The 13,876-nt window shown below is 40.5% G+C and overlaps 1 protein-coding gene across 1 annotated transcript in view; it reads left to right on the top strand.

The window, feature by feature from the left end:
- Positions 1-13,876, top strand: part of Asah2 (N-acylsphingosine amidohydrolase 2) — an 86,908-nt gene that overhangs the window by 59,456 nt on the left and 13,576 nt on the right. Inside the window, exons 16-19 of the mRNA XM_008829708.1 lie at positions 88-183; positions 2,967-3,062; positions 6,633-6,779; positions 13,102-13,161. Coding sequence (XP_008827930.1) covers positions 88-183; positions 2,967-3,062; positions 6,633-6,779; positions 13,102-13,161 — 399 coding nt within the window. The remainder of the gene's footprint in view (positions 1-87; positions 184-2,966; positions 3,063-6,632; positions 6,780-13,101; positions 13,162-13,876) is intronic.

The following is a 13,876-nucleotide window of genomic DNA, read 5'->3' as shown; positions in this document are numbered from 1 at the left end:
ACGGGCTTTGCACCTTAAATATAACTGAGATAATAACTTTAGGAGAAAGTAATTACTCTGATAACTTTTTCAACTTTTCCCTTCTAGGAATTTGCATCTTCTGGGATGAAGGACATGACCATTGTTATTGCAGGTCTAAGTAATGTTTACACACATTACATTACGACTTATGAAGAATACCAGGTAAAATAAGAAGTTTATATCATTCTTAGTTCAAGGCCATTGCATTAAACAGACTTTCTGGACTTCTTCAGTCATGTTTCTGAGAGGCGATTTTGTTTAGGGGGAATTTGTATTTGGTTTGAAGTTTATGACTTCCAAGAACATGACAGCTTTATAGTCTCTCTGACTTCCATTTCCATAAAATATTTATTTGTCAGGGGCATTGGTTATAAACCTAGTGTGGCATGCAAATATCTGCCCATAATGCATCTGGTACCTTAAGCAGCTGCAGAACCAGCAATTTGCTATTTATTGAATACACTAGCTAAGTACTTTGCAAGTGTAAGTAATCCTTGCAGTACATCCTGAAAGAGTATGTTTCTGTATCCATAATATGCATTCAAAATCCCAGGGTAAGGGAGCTGGTGACTGTAATTTCTTCTTTATAAATAGATCATAAAGCAGAACAATTACTTTTAAATATTAGTTAAACATGAAAATAGCCAAGACTCAGTTCATGATTTCTAATAGATCTGCTGACAGCCCATACAGAGGAACAGGGTCGCCCCTTGGCAAATACTTAGGGATACAGTGGATTATGTGCTCCCCTCTGTTTGCTTTACTGAAGGTTCCTAACTTCTAAGAAATACTGTTTGTTAGTCAGCTTTTCATCACTACAACAACTGCTTGAGGCAATAGCTTATAAAGAGAAGAAGCCAATGTTATCTTACCGTTTTGGAGGCTTTGGTCCTTGATGAGGTGGACCCACTGGTTTTGACAGTATGTTGGGGATGTTGGACAGAAATAGCAGGAGTCTGTAGATAGTGGAACCATACCTCATAGTCAAGAAGCTCAATGAAGAAAGAGAAGGGGCCTGGTATTTACTGTCCCCTTCCAAGATATGCCTCCATGACCAGAAGACCTCCTCTAAGGCTATACCTCTTAAGGCTCCCATGAACTCTGGAGAGCACTTTGCTTAGAACAAACACTACCACATGGAACTTTGGGAGTACATTCCAGGTCCAAATGATAGTATTGTTGTATAAGGGTTCTTAGCTTAGGAGAAATGATGTAGGAACAATTATATATTGTTCCCTTTTCTCTATTAGCATTTCCTTCAACAAGCAACAACAGTATTAACAGCACCTCGGACTCTGTCACCAGCAGAACCACAGATATTTTTCGTATGACACAATTATTGTAGACCTGGAAATATCTTTTATTCTGATTTTTATGCTAAAATCACAGAAGTTACTAGAGTATTTCTTTATTCTATTTTCTCATTGCATAATAAATAAGCACCTATTACTACATCATGAAATAGGTTAGCATAGGTTGACAGATGTGTTTCAGTTTAATTCATTTTATCAGTCTCAAATATTTTGTTTCATACACTTAGAACCATTGTTCTGAGAGGCATCTACAGGTCTCAATAAACAGCCAAAAATGTGCCTGGCACAAACAGAGTTAAGAATCCCTACTAGTTCGTTCCTCAGCTAGCCTTGTGCTTTTGAAAGTTTACTATTAAGTCATTAACTGCTGTCTTGTGACAGATACTTTTGCTAGTCAGTTTCTGGGGCAGACCCATGGAAAGAACCTGTTCCTGAACTAGTAAAGAGGGAGGAAAGCAGATGGCTGTCCTTCAGTGAGAGGCATGCACTAGATGAGTGGTGAAGATACGGGCTGGCAGACATTTGTCTGAGTTCTTGACAATGAGTGAACGTTATTCAAGCAAGTAAGGGATGTGTTCTCTACAGAGGGGATCAAGGATAAAGATAAAAGTCCAGAGGGTAGACACAGCACAGTAACCAGCCATAATGAGTTGAGGACTGTGGAGTGTGATGATTGTGATGGTGAAGTGAAGGATAGAGTGAGAGGCAGGGTGAGAGGAGGGGAGAATCCTTTGTGCAGAGAAATAGAGTGCTGATTCAGGGAGGAAGGTTTTGGGGAGAGTGCTTTGATTCACTCTGTGATTTAGAAAGGTCACTTGAATGGCAGTGTAGGCATGTGTAGAGACATACTGATTACAAAGCTGTAGATAAAATCTGGGTGAGAGATGATGGCTTGCCATGCATGAGGAGAGGAAAACAGACAACCTCAAGAGATCTTTAAGGAGACAGAATGACAGGGTTTTCAGGCTTACAGAATGTAGGATGAGGGAGAAAGAGGAGTCTGATGTCCACCAGCCGATCCCTACACATGGAGCTGAAAGTGTGGCATGCAGCATTCTGCAGGGAAAGCTGGTGTGTCTAGGGTGTTGAGTGCTCTTTTACAGCTGGGTCTTTGAGGTTCATCTGGAATAATCAAAGGAGAAGAGCTCATTTGGGAATGCATTTTATAACTGGGTTAGATGGGTTAGAAGTCCTTCCACACTAGTAGCTTACTTATCTAGAAATATTAAGTAGGATTCTTTGCCTCTTCATTTTCTTCCAGATGGGGACAGTCATTTATATTGGAAATATAAATGGGGAAAATATTTTATATTGGAAAAACTTAAAATGGACATGGGCTTAGGACATAGCACCTTCATTCAGTTTAACAGGAGGAGCAGTCTAAATGGCATAAACAAAGGGAACTTACTGTCTTTCACAAGTAGCTGATGGAGCTATTCACTTTGACTGGTAAATGGAAATTCTCACCCTCTATTTTCACCGAATAGAAAATTTAGTATTCATCCAATACTGAATATTGTGATGGTAGTAAGTAATGTAAGATGTCCAAACATCACCATAACTGAAAATGCTCTACTTCAGTAAATGAACGGACATGGGCAGAGCTGTCTCTACTTCTTGCTTTTCCTGCAGGCTCAGCGCTATGAAGCAGCATCTACAATTTATGGGCCACACTCTCTGTCTGCTTATATCCAGCTTTTCGGAACCCTTGCTAAGGCAATAGCTACGGTAATCAAATTGTGTGTGTGTGTCTATTAGTGTGTGTGTGTGTGTGTGTGTGTGTGTGTATTATGTTTGCCTCAGGTGAGGAGGTACAGAAGCAAGAAATAACCTTAGATACACATGTTCAATTTCTTTGACTATCATTAAGAAAATAATTGAAACTTTACTAATAGTAAAATTCAGTTTAAGTCAATATCATTTACTGGTGGCAGTCTTTTTCATATATATTCATATATATTTTCATATATATATTTGAAGTGAGGTGGTATAATTTTTATCTATGCTTTTAGATGACCAAAAGTTCTTGAAGTGACCAGGCTTACTGTAATTTTTGTTCTTTCATGCTTGCCAGATTCTCTCCTCCCACTCAGAGTTGAGCATACCATACATGTACAGGATACCTAAGATGTTTATTTTCTTCATTAGAGCGTCTCTGAAACTGGCATGCATCTTCCAATCAGAAGAGTCTTAAGTGGCAATTAGTAGCATTTTTAGTTTCATAAGTTGTCACAATGAATGGAGGCTTAGATTTCAGAAATACAGCATTACTTTGGAATATACACATGTGTGTTCCTGAAATATATACACCTGAACAAGCATTTCTGATCTAAAGTTCTCTAGCTTTGAAAACATTGCCTTAAGGACACGGTTTTTATACAGCTGCAATTGTGGTATAGACAGTTTACTCACAAGTAAAATATAGAGCTTAAAATAATAAACAGGTTCATATAATAATAGATAAGCCTTGGTAAAAGCTGTGAAATTATGGCATAGTACGTACAATAAAGCCTGGTAAAAAAGAGCTTGGCTATATTGGATTGAAACATGAAATTGCTTCCTGAAGATCAGTTTAGGCAATTTCATATACCTCCACCGTGAGTTGCTGATTATATTTGAAATTTCAATATAATCTGTTAATTGAATATATTTTGATCACTTGTTATTTTTTAAAAGTATTCTTTTCAGTTTTAGACCTGTTACTTTTTTGAACTTTTTTTTCAATCCTAAGAGCTATGAGTACCTGTGGAACATTCAGGTTATCTAGAACAGTATAAACCTACATCATCCCTCTAGTGTCCGTAGCTTCTACTGCAGGCAGAGCTTCATGGTTTTTCCTGCAGAAATGTCTTGAGGTTTTATAGGGGCATTTCATGAAGAAAATGCAGTTCATGTGTGGAAAGTTGTTTCATGGTCTATATGACAGTTGCTTGCTGTAAGACTGACTGTATGATTTTGGAAACAACTGAGTATCTTTAACCCTGTCTTCCTGCTTGAAGAATTAGAGTGATGATACATATCCATACCATGTGTGGTTGTAAACACTGAACATGCAATGATAGGATCAAAGAACATTAAATGTCTCAAGGGCTGTTTAAAATTAGGATTCATGTTTTGATGCCTCTATTAAAGTTGGTGAATCTTGTGGAAAAGAGATTAAATCAATCAGGATGGAGGTTGATCTTAATTTTAAGATGTATTTATCATATTATTTATCACAGATAAGGTCCAGGAAAGAATCTTCATAAGTGACTTAGGGAGAAAGAACCTCCACACTTCGAGGCAGGCACGATGGCACTTGCCTGTAATTTTAGCACTTGAGCCACTGAGGCAGGAGGATCGTGAGTTCCAGGTCAACCTGAGGTATAGCAAGCTCTAGGAAGCTGAAATTGCATAGTAAGACTTATGTCAGCTGAGGCAGGAGGATCGTGAGTTCCAGGTCAACCTGAGGTATAGCAAGCTCTGAAATTGCATAGTAAGACTTATGTCAAAAAACCAAACAATGACAACAAAAACATCTTAAAGATTTCAATGGAGAAAAGCAGTCAACAGCTCTACCAAGTTGTAGAGGTTATGAACCACAACAGTGAACAGCCTAGCAAGATATTCCCAATGGTACAAAAGTGGCACTCTTGTCTTGGGGGTAACCAATAGCTGTCTAATTAGACTTAAGTTCTATTCAATTGGAGGGAATTAATGCCTGGTACTGTAAACCTAGCCAAATACTCATGACTGGAGGGTTCATAGACCCCAGTGAGAGCCTACCTCCACCATTTCTCTAAACCAACGCAGTTTCTAACTGTATTCTAAAAACATCCTTAAACCTACAAATAAGTGCAGTTCTACCATTCATCAAAGGAGCTTCATTGTGCAATAGATGGAGATGATTATAACTGTTCTAAATTCAGAGAATCAGTGACCCTGGGTGCCCAGTTCCAATTTGATACATCTACAGTGAAACCTCTACACCTAAGTGAGGTTCAGGGAACATACTGGAAGAGGGAGGTGGAAAGATTTCAGGAGGCAGAAGATCAGGACACCTGCTGCTAGATAGTGTTTTCCAGACATGATGGGGAAGCTGCATCCATGAAATCTCAACAGTATAATTGCCTAGATAAGACTAGAATAATGACAACATCAGTTGACATGCCAGTGTGGATAGGGGACATTTTATAAGGTCGCACCTCTAAATGAAGAGCTATCGGCAATTAATGGCTGTTGAGAGAGGAAGAATCAGTTTTCTTCAGCGATGAGCTCCCTGAGAAGTTATCCAATCCCAAGTAGTCAGTAAACACATATACATACTACCACCAAATGGACTCAGTAGATTGTTTATACTCATGCATATGTGTATATTTGTAACAATAATAATTAAAGAAGAGGTCAGAATATTGAGAGGGAGTGGGAGGAACATTAAAGGTGATGGAGGGGAGGAAAAAAGGGGAGAAGAAGAATGAATTAAATACAATACCAGTGTAAGACATTCTCAAAAATTTTTAATGAAAACATCTTAGGGGCTGGAAGGATAGTTCAGTCAGTAAAATACTTGCCTTGCAAATATGATGACCTGAGTTTGATTCTCTGCATGTAAAGGCTGGCCTCTGTAGTGCATCCCTGTAATCCTCCTACTAGGAAGATGGAGACAGGAGGATCCCTGGGGCTTACTGGCCAGCCAGTCTAGCATAATCAGCAAGCTTCAGGTTCAATGAGATCCTTTCTCAATAACCAAGGTGGATGGTGCCTGAGTAGGATTGATACTCCATGTTTACTTATGGCCCTTATGGCCTCCATACACAGGTGCAATATGTGCACCAGGACACACATATACTGAGAGAGAGAGAGGAGAGATAGATAGATAGAGAGAGAGAGAAAAAAAAAACTCAATACTAAAAGATTTAAGCATAATTGCAGTATCATGTTGTGAAAGCATGTCTATATGGGTCCCTACCTTGTGTCACACAGTGAGAAATGGCCTTCCAGAATCTAATCAGAAAAGTATGCTTCTAAGCTTACTCTTGGAGCCCTTGGTTACACCATCCAGGGGAACACAGGTACTGCCCTCAACAAAAACTTTTTTCTAATGACAAGTCTAAATTATGAACATTTAAGCTCACCTTTTAACAAGGTTGCCTTTACATTTTTGTTAAATATTATTAGCTCTCAAATACTGTATTGGAGTCTGTGTATGTAGGTGTCTGTGTACTTCCTTTAATGAAGGCTTTTTTGGGGATGTGGGTGTGGGGGAAAGTTCATTGAATCTCCATTGTGTCTTCCTTAAGCAAATGCTCTCTGTTTCAGGACACAGTAGCCAACATGAGCAGTGGTCCAGAGCCTCCATTTTTCAAACAACTGATAATCCCATTTATTCCTAATATTGCGGATAGACCACCAATAGGCAAAAGTTTTGGAGAGGTCCTGCAGCCAGCAAAACCTGAATATGGAGTGGTAAGACTCATAGAAAAGTGTAAAATATTTCATAGACTTTCTTTGGGAGGTGAAAGGAACGATGCTGCTTAATGTTATCCCCTGCTTCTAATCACCGTAGGCCAGCTTCAGCAACGAAAATGTTGACACTGGTTCTCATCTCCAGAGAGGCTCAGCAAAAGTGACGAGAATGGGGAATATCGATTTACCTATCCCCCGGGGTTAATAATGTAAAACTGAATTTCTGACAAATTATTCTTCTTATTTAATGGATGGTCAAAGAATCATGTGCAGGAGCAGAGCCATTTTGTCTTTTAGGTCAAAGTAGCAAAACCACATAAAAGTGAGGCAGGATCTGCACCATTGTACTCTGTTGATTTTGTATTCTGCAACCTTGCTAAATAATTATCAGTTCTGGTAGGTAATTTTCTCTTATTCTCTTTTTGGTATAAATTCTTTAGGAGTTTCTACATATATTATGGCACTCAGCAAATAAAATTCCTTTCTAGGTTTCTTTCCTTTTTTAATTGGAATTGTCAACATTTATTGAATGACCTAGAACCTGCAGTACAATGTAGTGTTAGTTTCTCACTGCTGTGATAAACACCCTAGAAAGCAACTTAAAGGAGTGTATGAGATACTTTTCTCACTGTTGTAACAGAGTATATGACAATAAAACCCAAGGAATGGTTTCCTTTTGCTCATGGTTCAAGGGTGCAATCTATTATGGTAGGGAAGGCGTGGGAGGCAGGTGGTCACATTGCATCACATTCCAGAAGCAGAGAGAGGTGGGTGTATGCTGGTGCTCCACTGGCTTTTTCCTTTTTTAAAAGTCCAGTCCCATACCTCATAAGATGGTGCACCCCCCCACCCCCCATTCAGGATGAATCTTCCATCTTAAACCGCTCTGGAAATACCTTCATAAAGACTCTTAGAGATATCTTTTCTAGGTAATTCTAGCCCAACAAGTTGATAGTGAATATTAACCATCATGGAGAGGATTTATTTTAGCTCATGGTTTCAGAGGTTTCAAGCCATGGTCACTTGGCTCCATTGATTCTTGGTGAGGTAGGACATCATGGAGGAAGGATGTGGCAGTCACCTTGTGGTGGCTGGGAAGCAGAGAGAAAGACAGGGCGGTTCGATGGACAGAATCCATCCTTTGAAGCAAGTCCTAGTGACTCGCTTCCTTTAACTGGGTCCCACTCTAATAGTTCATTCAATATAAACTAATCAATGGATGAACCCATCGGTGAAGTTGGACCCCTTATAATTTCATCAGTTCTGTGCTACCACTTGAATCCCATCCTTCACTGCAGGAGCCCTTTGGAAGTACCCTAACAACTATGGAATAGGATTTGTGAGACTGGGTTGCCTTGTGTTGTTTTCATCTTAGGAAAAGAGTATTCAGCACTTCCCCATTTAATATAATCGCTTATTTTTGAGACTTTGGCAGACAGCTTTAACCAGATCAAGACAGTGTTCTATTATACTTAGTATATCAAGAGGCTTTCCCTGAAGTGGGGATTAGATTTTTACAAGTGTTTTCTGTGTTACTGAATTAACCATGTGACTTTCATTTTTTTAGTCTATTAATAAGGCATTTTACATTAATTGGTTTTCAGATATTAAATCTCTTTGGTCATGGTGGATAAAGCTTTTCTTACGTATTAAGTCTGCTGTGCTAATATATTGCTCTGAAGTTTAAGACCCATGCCCATGAAGGCTATTTGTACTTTTTATGTCATCTTAGCCTCTGGTATGATGATTATATAAAATGAATTGGGAAGTGCTTCTTACATTTTCTGAAAAGCTATGCAAAGGATATGAACCATATCTTCTTTAGCTATTATTTTCTCAGTTATATCTCCAAAGTATATGGGCTTAGACTTTTCCTTTTGGTCAACTTTAAATTAAAATTTTCAGTTCACATATAGAATAATGGGTTTCATTAGGGCATTTTCATATATATATATGTATCTCATAGTGCTTTGTCCACATTTACCCTTCCTATTATCTTTCCTTGTCCTCCCTCCTGCTGGTCTCCTCCCTCTCATCAAAAGGTTCCCCTTCTGTTTTTACCTCCTCTATGTAGAGATAGTCTGCATAGGAGGCAAAATATGCTATATTTGTTTTTAACCCACCGCTCTCTCTTGTACCCCTGCCCCTCCCTTTAGGCGTATCCCTTTCCTCACATAGTTTGTGTCCTAATTTCAGGTCATGATATTATATATTTGTTTGAATATCCAGATTCTACGCATGGGAGATGATATTTGTATTTTTCCCATTTTTAAATTAATTTTTGCTTACTATACAAAGAAATGGGTTTCATCGTAACTTTTTATAAATATATGTCATTCTACTTTGTTCATATTTTCTTGCCTGCTGCCCACCCCTAAGTCTCCTCAAACTTTCTGATTCTGATAAGAGCTGAGATAAGATCATGATCCTTGACTTGTCTTACTGATTTCCTATTTGAGGTTGTGACTTTATTGTTAGGCTAATGTGTCTCTGTTAAGTGTCTTGGGAGTCATATTGCAGTGTCCCACAACAGCTACAATCACAACCAAGTTTATGCAGTAAAGTATTCATGAGATAGAACACCCAATCTGGGGCTGGAGTGAAGACCAAAGATTCTGTGGCTTGCAATTAAACAGAGTTCAGACAAAGCCAGAGCCAGGTAATGGTTCTTATTGCTTTCTTTGTTGTAGAAACTTTGTTTTTTGTAAATTAAATTTTTGTCAGCATACAAAGAAGTAGATTTCATGGTGACATTTTAAGAAGTACATAAACTTCTTCTTTGCTTCCTTAGCCACCACGATGCCCTTGCCACCCCCCCATGTCTCCCTAGTGCTAAGCCCTTCTTCCCTAGTGCTAAGCTAAGAGTTCCCATTCTGCTTTGACCATGTATGTATTCATTAAGTAAGTCCCCGCTTCACTCCCCCATTCCTTCAGACCTCCTTCTCTCTTCTCGTAATCCCCATTCTATGTCATATACAAATATCTGTGCATACACATATATTTAAAGCCTCATAATTTCCTTTCTGCTTTCATGTCTCATATATATATATAAAATATTGATATTTGTCTTTGTGATTTTGGCTTATTTTGTTTAGCGTAGTGACTCCAGTTCCATCAATTTTCCTGCAAATGTCATAACTTCTCTTTTGTAACTGAATAAAACTCAGCTGTGCTACTTTTTCTTTATTCATTCATCTGCTGGTGGACATGTAGAATGGTTCTGTATCTTGGCTGTTGTGAACAGTGCAGCAGTAAACATGGTTATGAAAGTATTCCTGTAGTACGCTGGGGATGTATATACACAGAGGTAAAGTTGGATCATATTATAGTTCTAGTTTTAGTTTTTGAACAGCCTCAACACTGATATTCATAGTGGCTGCATAGTGTAATGTTGAACAGTTTTTCAGATATTACTAGGCCATTGTATTGCTTCCTTTGAGAACATTCTCTTTATCTACATTTTAATAGAATTTTTATGATTTTCATACACTAGAATTTGGTGGTATTCAGATCACCTCACCTATTCCCACCTCCCCCATGGCCTCCTGCCCTACTTAAGGTACTCTATTACACACACACACACACACACACACACACACACACACACACACACAGCCTATATTATCTAATTTGTGCGGGTCCATCCACTGGAGCCTGGGTAATCTACCAATAGTCCTATGATTGAAAGAAACTGTCTCTGCCCCTCCCAGCAGCCATCTGTTGTCACAGTTTCCTTAGGTGGGGTTGTAGTTTCTTACCCCCTTCCTCATGTCTATACTGGGACTTTTTTCTGGTTTGAGCTTGCATGGGACTTGTGCATGCTATCACTGTTCATAGGAATATCTGGCTAGCTGTCTGGAAAACTGTTTCCTTGTGGTCCTCCACCACTTTTGGCCTTAGAATCTTCCTGTCCCCTCTTCCACAATGCTCCCTGATCCTTGAGAGCAGAAGTTTGATATAGGTGTCCTATTTTGGGACAAGTGTTCTTTCTTAAAATTTTTAGTTATTTTTATTTTGTACATGTGAGTGTTTTGCCTCCATGTATGTAAGTGCTCAACATGTGTGAAGTGCCTGTGAAGGCCAGAAGAGGGTGTTGGATCCCATGGAACTGGAGTTAGGAATGGTTGTTACCTGTCATGTGGGTGCTGGGAACCAAACCTGGGTCCTTTCCAAGAATAGCAAGTGGTCTTTAATGCTGAGCCATCTCTCAAGAACTCTTTGAGATCATTTCTATTCATGTCACCTGTCACCAGACCTAACAACCTGAATTCAATCCCCAGGACCCACACAATGCAAAGTGAGAACACATGCTTGCAAGTTGTCCTCTGGTTGCTGCATGTACACCACAAGACATGTGTGCCCACATGCACGTGTGCACAACACACACACACACACACACACACACACACACACAAATACATGAATAAAATGTAATAAAAGTAGTTTTATTTTTATATGTATTGGTATTTTGCAGGGCATATATGTATGTGTATTACATGGGCCTGGTGCCTGTGGAGGCCAGAAGGTCTTCGGATCTAGAACTGGAGTTACAAACAGTTGTGAGCTGCCATGTGGGTGCTGGGAACCAATCCCACGTCCTCCACAAGACCACAAGTGCCCTTATACTCTCCAGTGCCCTCGGACATCTTTCCAGGCCCCATAATTTTTTTGAAAAAAAAAGTAAAAATAAAATATTCTTCCATGCTTACTGGCTTTTAGGGTTGCTAAAGATAGATTTGATAATTTTTTATGTATTTGCCTTTGTAGGTAAGTTGGTATTTTTCCCTTGCAGCTTAAAATTTATTTCAAGACCTTCTCTCACTATGTAGCTCAGGCCGACCTTGAACTTTCTAGCCTCCTATCTCTAGAGTGCTAGAATTACAAGTGTATGCCAACACACTCAAGTTTCCTTAAAGCTTTTAACATTCTTTCTTTGCTGTTTATTTCTGACACCTTGAATATGTCTTGGAGAGCTTGTCTCTCATCATGTCTATATAGACTTTACTAGGAGTAGAGTAAAAGGAAAGGGGAAACATAAGGGGCCAAAGAAAATGGAGGCGTTTAGAGTGGCTGTTTTCTGTGCCCTTTCAAACAGGAGTTCACCATCTAAGTGGGAGGGTGGGTGAGCTGAAGTTGGAGTCTCTTGTCTTTCCTACTGCTTAAGCTGGTACCTGGACCAGTCATTGTTCAGATGTCTGCCAGAGCTGTCTTCCCTTTAGGAGCTAACCCTTACATACCAGGAATTTCTGCTGACTACACTTAGCTTTGCAGTCTGTTGGCTGGGTAAGTTCTCCCACAGTCCCAGGACTCCTCTGTACACTCTGAGGTGGCTAATGTTCTAGACATTGTTATCCATTGTGCTGGGGAGTCAGGGAAGCACACGGAACTCTGTGATGTGTCCAGGAGCCCGCAACACAGTTGGAGGGAGGCAGCTGTAGAAGCCAAGTATTCCACTGGGGCCTCAGAGTTCTCAGACTCTCTGTCAGTGAACCCCGTGGCAGGCAGAGGTTGGACCGGTGGACTTCGATCCCCCAGAAACTATCAGACTTGGCAGTTATTCTCAGATGATGGGGTTAGCGCCTACTTACAGAACGTAAAGCTGTCACCCACCATGGTGTATGTTACTGTGCAAGGCAAGTCTCTTGCAGTATGTTACTACGCAAAGGCAAGCCTTTGAACTCCCCACTTGTCTAGGGTAGACTGATGGCTGCAGGGGGAGTTGTAGAGAGAGGAAGGACCAAATTTATGACCCCCCATGCCCCCTACTTAAAACTCTTTTGAGCTTTCCCTGTCTGGCTACCTAGAACAGGAACTTTTCACAACTCCATATGAACTTGGGGATTTCCCTTTCCAAGGTTTTAGGAAACTCTTTCCCTGGCTATGGGAAGCTCTCCTTCATGTATGGGAAGTTGGAGTTCTCTTTCTTGTAGCTATACTTTCATGGATTTTCTCTTCCATGTCCTCGGACCTTAGGTAGGAGGTAAAAAAAAAAAAAAAATTAAGGGCTGAGGAAGCATTTTTCTTTTTTCCAGTACTGGGGTTGATGAAGAAGGCATTTTAATGTGTAATCGTGTTGAAAGCTATAGCTCTAGATCTTTATTTACATGTGAATCTACGAAAAGAAAACTCTTTGGGTCCAAGTCCTGTGCTCATTGTTGCAAAGATGTTTCCTCCAAAAGTCTTAGAAAGGAATCACTCAGTTAAGTGGATCAGAATCTACATAGACCTAGGATGCTAGAATGTATAGAAGATAATACTTCAAATCGGAGCACGGGGGATTTTCTTGTATTAGAATTAATGAAACACCATTTTTTATTTCCAGGGAGAAGTAGTTGAAGTTACATTTGTAGGTGCTAACCCAAAGAATTCGGCAGAAAACGAGGTGAGCAGCATTACCTTAAAAGTTTTAAACTGCTTGGACCCGCAGGCCCCTCTCTCCGGGTTAAGTCCATCGTGCCCTCCGAGCCTTGACTCCTTCAGCCTCATTCACCCTCCCATCTCCCCCGCCGGTTTCTCCTCCTAGCCTGAGTCCTGTCTCATTCCTTGTCATGGCTCCCCAGACACCTGGGGAACCACCACTGCTTCCTGATCCTTTGCATCCAGACCAACTAAGTTCCTTCTCCGGTCCTCAGGAGCACTGCTTCTGGGCCTGGCCCTGCCATCACCTCCCTCTACTTCCCTGGACCTGCACAACCCGCCAGCCTCTTTCCTGGACACAGGGCCTGATCTTTCCTCTTCCTGAACCTTTGCATCCAGACCAACCCAGCTCCTCAGTGCAGTCCCCAGAAGCCTTTGGGGCTGCTTCCTGCCCCCAACTTCCTTTGCATCTCTGGGTGGCACAGCCACCAGCTGCCCTAGACCAGCATCTTTCCTGGGCCTGGCTCCCAGGCCAGTCCAACCCCCAAATTCCTGAGGGCAAAATCTTTCCTAGAGGGATCCAGACATTAGGAGAAAGCCAGAGAGTATCTGACCCTCATCTGACTGGGGGCTCTGTGGGGGCTCCTGAAGATAAAAGCAATCTGGCCACCCCAATATAAAAGCAGAAGAGAGAACTGGAAGTTTAGGCCAACCAGCTTTGCATGCCCCAAAAGTAAACC

The sequence above is a fragment of the Nannospalax galili genome, unplaced genomic scaffold, assembly GCF_000622305.1.
Source record: "Nannospalax galili isolate Female #2095 unplaced genomic scaffold, S.galili_v1.0 scaffold1551, whole genome shotgun sequence".
Classification (NCBI taxonomy): Eukaryota; Metazoa; Chordata; class Mammalia; order Rodentia; family Spalacidae; genus Nannospalax; species Nannospalax galili.
This window is presented reverse-complemented; position numbering and strand designations above follow the sequence as displayed.